This window comes from Pygocentrus nattereri, chromosome 18, assembly GCF_015220715.1.
Source record: "Pygocentrus nattereri isolate fPygNat1 chromosome 18, fPygNat1.pri, whole genome shotgun sequence".
Classification (NCBI taxonomy): domain Eukaryota; kingdom Metazoa; phylum Chordata; class Actinopteri; order Characiformes; family Serrasalmidae; genus Pygocentrus; species Pygocentrus nattereri.
Window position 1 is genome coordinate 13,890,788 of NC_051228.1, and position 7,491 is coordinate 13,898,278.

At 39.2% G+C, this 7,491-nt stretch overlaps 1 protein-coding gene across 3 annotated transcripts in view; it reads right to left on the bottom strand.

Moving 5' to 3' along the window:
* The window catches only part of edil3b (EGF-like repeats and discoidin I-like domains 3b), a 76,862-nt gene extending 70,274 nt beyond the window's left edge, over positions 1 to 6,588 (bottom strand). For 2 of the 3 annotated variants that reach the window (XM_037547293.1, XM_037547292.1), the window contains exons 1-2: positions 6,332 to 6,588; positions 1,443 to 1,524 (exon numbers count right to left, since the gene is read on the bottom strand). In XM_037547293.1, coding sequence (XP_037403190.1) covers positions 1,443 to 1,524; positions 6,332 to 6,333 — 84 coding nt within the window. In that variant the 5' untranslated portion in view covers positions 6,334 to 6,588. The remainder of the gene's footprint in view (positions 1 to 1,442; positions 1,525 to 6,331) is intronic. The other variant, XM_037547295.1, reaches the window with a different exon arrangement.
* Between the last annotated feature and the right edge of the window lie 903 nt (positions 6,589 to 7,491).

Genomic DNA, 7,491 nt, shown 5'->3' on the forward strand with positions numbered 1-7,491 from the left:
AAGGAGGTGGTCATTATGCCTGATCTATGTATATGTGCTATAAGGGCGAGTTAGCATATTAAACTACACATTTTCAACCACAGCATCCATGCAACAATATCAAATGAAGCCTACTCAGATTAATAAATAAATAAGTATGTGCAGAATATTACTTCCTAGTTCACACGCCCTCTGGCCAGGCTCTGTCTGCTGCAAGCCCAGCATTAGACATGCAAGAATTTTAATGCTGGTGGGGTGTTTATATCAAGCTTCTGAAGCATCTGTCCCCATAGCGCTCCTGGGTGCAGGGCCATATTGTGTCTGAAAAGGTGCCCCAATCTCATCTGGTTCAGAGTCCTAGCATTGTGTCTGCCCACCACTGTAATATACCATGAGAAAAAAGGCTCATTGATTTTGATAAATACCCAGTTCATTAGCGTTGACAGCGGGGTACTTTTACATGTATACATTTTTACATGAAGTTTATATGTTACTATGAAGTAACTGTAATTGATTGTATAATTTGATAAATAGAATTATGAATTCTAAATTATTTTTTTGGAATATAAAATAATAATTTGTAATATAAAGAGAATCTAGGATCAGTGTTACACAGCTAGTCTGCTTTGTGAGAACACATAATTTATAAGACTCTTGAAGGAGACACCTGTTTTTTCCATGTGCAGAGCACTTTGTCTACCCCTTAACCCACCACTTTAAATACACAGTCAGGGGGATGACTGCATCACAAAGGAAAATACCACATCCATACCCCCTCTTTCGGTTTCCAATTTGCATGCATTTGCATGACTTTATTATGTACACGCTCTTTGTTCTCAGGCTGGGAAAAAATATGGTGACTCACTTCTAAGCCATGCACCCAAAAACACACTTGCAGTGTAGATGTTTATGCCCAGTGTGAACTATTTTACTCAGTAGTTCACATATTCAAGACTTTTTAACTGAAAAAAAAATGAATGAGTCTGTTCATGCAATTGTTTGTTTTGTGTTTTTATCATATTAATTTTTTACTGTACCAGTACTTTGAGTCTAACATAGACTCAAAGTGAACTTTAGTGACTTCATTGTCTTTAATAAACAATGTGTCTTCAGTACCCATAACTAGCATGTTGAAAAGCATTTTATTTAAAACCTTTCAAATTAAGATTAAAAAATGTCAGTGCCCAAATCTATGGTTGTGATTCAAAGAAACAAGTCAGGGGTTTGACCTCATTTTCTGAGGCACCACCCACACCTAACCCACCAGAACACAAATCTACACACATTTATATTGATCCTTGGCTCAGTAAACAATTCTTTGCACAGATTCTGTTTCATAGACCTGCAGCATAAGCTGACGAAATCAAAAGTCAAGAATGCACACACACCTTCTCACACATGCTATGAGTGGTCTGCAGAAAGCAGCCTCCATCCCTTTTTCTGCCCTCTGGCTCTGCACTCACCTCATGTTGCGTCAGTCTCACTCGGTCAGCTCTGCTCTCTTCTCCCCGGGCTATGACCAAGCTCCCTCTGCACTCTCTATTCCTTTAAAACACAGACAGCAAGAATCTTGATTATTAAGTTGATGTGGATATGATGAGGCATAAATTCCTTGGTAGGTAAATGGCTAGAGACTGATCATCACTGTCACACCAAAACTTTGCATCATTGTTGGTGTTTTTCCTTTTTGGTAAAAATTTAACAACAGCTGCCCTTTAACATGCATGAATGATAAAAGTGTTGACCATAATACATTACTCTTTTTACAATATATTCTGTAACATGTACTGTAAAGTGCAACGAGAACAGATATTGCATGTTGTATGGAAAAAAAATCTCCTAAGAAAAACACCTGATGGAAATGAATCAGTTTCAATCACATGTTCAGTCTAGCTGGATGGAAAGGATGCTAATTAGAAAATTTGTATTCATGGTAACTGGCAGATGTTGTTCAGTCACATAAGCAAAGCCCAGGTGACGTGTGTGCCAGCAGACATTTTGGGATTGCCCCTTCAGTTTCCACTGCCAAAGCTATAAGATGGTGGCACAAAGGAAGATTAGCAACTGCACTGGACAAAGAAGTACACAGGGATATGCATGTACCATAGATGCTGAATCTATTGATTGTGTCTTGTCTGACATTCCAAATATTAATTAGCATTAATCTATTTACGTTTTCATGTATTTAACACTGTTATTAGAACGTCTTGTCAAAGATCATCAGTAAATGTGCTTAAGACCTGTTTACACTTCCTGAATTAACCAAACACATCAGTTATGCCATGTTACCTGAACACAGGCATTATTGCTTCAACTTGTTGGCAGTTAAGAAAGGCTATACTAATAAATAGTGAGTGCTGGAGTACTGATAAGCTTGTATGTACATTACAATGCTGACAATAATACTGAAAAAACAGAGCAATTTTTGTCTATATAAGATTGAATGTGATGATCTTAATAATGTCCGGTGTCATACAGATATATTGTCTCTGTATGTTTCAAATTTTGTGTAAATAAGTTAGCATCATCCTATAGCTTGCATAAAAGATTATGCTTATGCCATAATGTAAGCTAAAGTAAAGTATTATATTTAGAGGTACATCATATGCAGCATTTTTTTCACAAATGTGTGTGTTACACTATATAGCTCTCACTCTCTCTCTCTCTGCAGGTTTACTGCAGCCATTTGCAGACACCTTCATTGCCAGAATAAATTCAAAGGCTCAGATGAGCTGCAATCATAGACACAGTGCTGCCAAAACTGGGATGGCTGATTGCTGTGATAGAATCGTTTTCTTTGTTGTTGTGTCATCCTTTTTTGAAGGGTGCTAAAATTGTATACTAGAACTATTAATGTAATTTAAAAAGTTAATGTCACATAATTACAATTAAGCATACAACAAGTTTTTAATGTTAATACTTCTGCATGTTTCATCATATTTGACTTTGATGAAGTAATAGGTATATGTCTGAGTAAACGACTTTCACACATATTTTAGCTCAGTGTATTTTAGAGTTAAATGAACACACATATACGTCAACTCGCCAACACTGATGATATCTGACATGCTAAGTGCATAATTAGTATAACTTATCGCATAATTGCATATTACTTTTTGAACAAATTAGTTTAATGATGTAAAATAAAATCAAATAAAAAATAACTATAAAATATCTACACTGTTAGAAATAAAGGCTCTGTGCAGATACATTTTTTCGATCATAAGGGTACAAACAATGTAAATGTTAACTTAAAGGTACAACTGTGGTTTTAAGGTCCAGTTGTGAACCTTAAATAAGTTTTCCAGGCGTAAAGTACGTATTTGTACCTTTTCATAATGTTTAAAAACAGAACAATATAACATAAACCCTGGAGACGAGACGGGGTGTATGGAGACAATACTACTTAGATAATATCATTTCAATGGATTTCAATGGAATGGATTATGGTACAGTTAGGTTCCCTGACTAAAGGGACTGAGATGTACCCTGAGGGTACCGCCCCAGTGACAAGAGGAATACTGCCCCATTGACAGTTTCATATCTTTTTTTCGGAGACCATATGAAGTAAAAAATAAAATTACCGTAACACCAGGCTTGCACTGCCCTAGTGTTAGCCAGGTTAATAGTGCTGCTTCGTTTAAACTAGCAGTAAGAGATTATGAATAGAAAATCGCGCCCGTTGACCGTGCTGACATGCCCTGACCTCTCACTCCTCTGGCTGGGAGTCACGGTGCATGCACGTGCTTTACGGTCAAGTATATTTCGGTAGTCTACTGCTCTGATTTCGCTGGGGTGCTCAACACTGTAGAGACTTCAGTTTTAATGTAAGAAAACAAAATATACTGCGTGTGCTCAGTATGCTCGGATCTACGCATGTCTGTCCTAATCGACTGGTTACGAGCTCAGCTCAGTTCATAATTTGAAATGCCCAATCCCGCCTCAGTCTCCAACCACGTTATACGTGCATGCTATTGCCCGTCCATGTCTAGGGTGTGATGGGAAACGACGTCACCCACAATCTTGATGCAGATAAGCATGGCGCACTTAGGCTTCTTTCTTGATTCAGGTCAACCCCCCCACACCCCCCCATACCCCCCCATACCCGGTCCCTACCCTTCCTCCAATTCCGCCAGAGCTGCATGTCAAGCGAACCAGACGCGTTATTAGTTTGTCCCCACCCGTATTTCACCAACTCCCGCCCTCCTGTGTTCGGACTGGTTAATAGCGCATACTGACAGACACGTGCATGCAAGCAATATGTATAGGAGCACACGGCCACAGCCACACAGCGAATAATCCGCATGGAAGTATGAACCACTAGCCAATCCTAGAGTATAAGGGCGGGACGTGACGAAATACGGGTAGGAAATAAAACCAACGCGGGCCCAGACAAGACATTGCCACTTGCCCTCGAGCGTGGGAACGGTGGGATTCAGGCGTTCACATCTTCCCACGGGCTCTCAACTGAATTAATTAAGCTACAGCCTCTCCTCCAATCCACTCCATTTATTTTTCTTCTTTCACATCTCCATTATGTTCCTATTGTTTAATCTGAGAAGCTACAGTTGAACAGACGTGGTGCAACAATACTGAGAACGAAGTCCCTGTTTAGACTCCTTTGCCGGCATTAATCTAACAGTTAAAACATTAGTCACCAAACAAGAGCCATTCAGTTGGCATACACATTACTTGACACGTTATTATTATTATTATTATTATTATTATTATTATTATTACTACTATTAGTTCTGCACACACATCAAGATGATTATGGAAACGGTTCTTACTTTCGGTTATCTAGCTTTATGACGAACAGCACACTCATACAGCTAGATAACCAAAGATAATAACACGCCTCCCACGGTGGCACAACGCAATTACGAGTCACATGCTCCAATTACGCAAGTACCATGCCGTTAACCAAGACATTATCGCAACATTACAGTGAACGAATTTAGCGTTATTTACTTGTCCTTGCCAATCGCTGTAATCCTTTACAGTCATTAAGATGAAAATCTTGGAGATAAGCGCGGCGCAGCCATCGTTTATTCCTCTCAGTGGTTTGGCTTTGCGGGATTTACAGTGCAGTACGCACAGCGCCTCGCGTACCCAACCCCGAGAATAAAGCTGTACGCCGGAAAAAAAGCGCATGATGTAAAGAAAACGGTGGGAGGGTTTGCGAACATAACGCAACAGCTGGGCTACCCTCATTTGCTGAAGAGTGTGCCGAAACTGTTAGGGCTATTTCAAATGTAAAGTATCCGTACGATACATTTTGTAGAGAGACAGAGGCGTTTAAGCACAGCAGCGAAATCAGACAATCTTCCGATATCTGAGGCCTCGTGGCGCGAAATTAGTACTGTTTTGATCCCAAGAGTCATCATCAACAGTTCAGGCAATAACGCAAGACTTCTAGTTATTCCGAAGTATGGACTTCTTACTCCCATTTCATTGCTCTTTGAGTGCGTCTTGCTGCCATATATTCAACTTTATATTTAGCATCATTTATTATTTTTTTTCTGTGACAAATTATTGGTACCGCGACCCTATCTGGATTAATTGGTTAAAAATGACGATGGTAATGATGAATTTATTGGTGATGATGCAATAAGACATGCATTAACTGTTCCAAGGCCGAACGTACATACATCGCCTATAGTGTACGTGGAGGAGAAACCAGTGCCAAATGTTATTTCACATCCTCTCACGGCACAACAGAGAGACTACACACACCACCTATATGTATCTCTCTCTCTCTCTACATATATATATATATATATATATATATATATATATATATATGTGTGTGTGTGTGTGTGTGTGTGTGTGTGTGTGTCTGTCTACAGACCAAGCCTTTCGACGCTAATTTGCCCATTTTTATTAAAAAATCACCATCGTTCACCTGATCACTGACAGCAGATGTGACGTCACTCTGATAGGTGCATAAATACTTTTGCTAAACAGTCAAATTCAGCTCCACGCAGACAGTGCAGTGCCCGATTTCTTTACGAAGAAGGATTTCTCTATATTTGCACAACTTAAGAGATTCTCTTAGGCTGATAACAACAGTATGCTGTTGTGCATTGTATTAGCATGCTTTTAAAGCTATTTAAGCCAGGCGACAGTGCAGTACTTATCTGTAATTAGGAAGTTTTAAAATTATGTTGTACTGGGCCAAAGCACAAATATATAAGCTAACACAATGTATTGCTTTGACGTAATGGTTTGTTTCATCCAGATTGCGTGAACAAGCTCTTAAACAACGTTTCAGACTATTATGGATCACCACTACAAAATCCATAACATTTTATCACAGGCCTGAATTAGGTAATAGACACATTTGACTCACATGTTCAGGGACTATTCGCTTTTCTCACCCCACCGCACTGGAAGGCTTCAGGAAAATCGTCCACATAATGGAAAAAAACGAACCTTCGGTTTAGCGTACGTCTTCAAGCCGCATCAGAGTTTGAGTCATGGTGAGCGCCTCTGTATGTTTTGCGGTAAACGTATTCCAAACCCACGAATAGCGCAAGGCGAGAAGCTGAAAGAGGGAGAAACTTCACCATCACCCTCAGTGGCAAACGGAAAAGTGGAAGTAAACTGCCAGCCTTTCAAGTATAGGGCTGGGGGGAGGGGGGGGGGGCAGATATGCGTGTGTGTGTGTGCGTGCCGTGTGCCTCATCATGCATACACATGTCCTCATTACACAATATGTACTTGGTATTTTGATTCTTGCATTAACGTAACGGGGCTGAGCAGTTTGTTTCATCGTACAAGCAACAATGAAATCGTCGATGTCATGAGCTGTCCTTGGTGCTGGAACATTTATTAGGAACTGTCCAACAGTAGTTTAAGACAGCAATATAACGAATATTCATTTTTTATTGATTTATTTCCCAGGGCATATTAAACTACTTTTCGAATAACAGTCACGCACATTTTTTTCTTCTCTTGCAGACTTTGATTCTATATAACCCTTTTGTACAGCCAGCTTTTCATACATAAAATCTATTCAGCACCTCTTCCTTTTCTTAGGTCTTAGTTATTTATCTTTTTTTCTGGATCCAGACTCCAGACTGTGAATGAAGTCACGCTCAGTGACGTAGTGACTCTTATTTGCTGCTTGCAGCCAAATTTAGATCTGAAGTAAATTAGTGAATCACACAAAGGCAATGCAAATCATGCTACAGTGAGCACAGCAGGAGCCCTAACGCTGAATAGTTTGGACTTTTTTCATATATATATATATATATATATATATATATATATATATATATATATATATATATATCATTATGATGATTATACATTTTTAAGGTTACCAAACATTTTAAGGGCATATGCTCTTACGATTTTTATACCTGGAAAGGATGCAGATTTCAATGGAGGAAAGCAACGTGTAATATTCTGATTACAATATCATTTCAATGGATTATGGTACAGTTAGGTTCCCTGACTAAAGGGACTGAGATGTACCCTGAGGGTACCGCCGCAGTGACAAGAGGA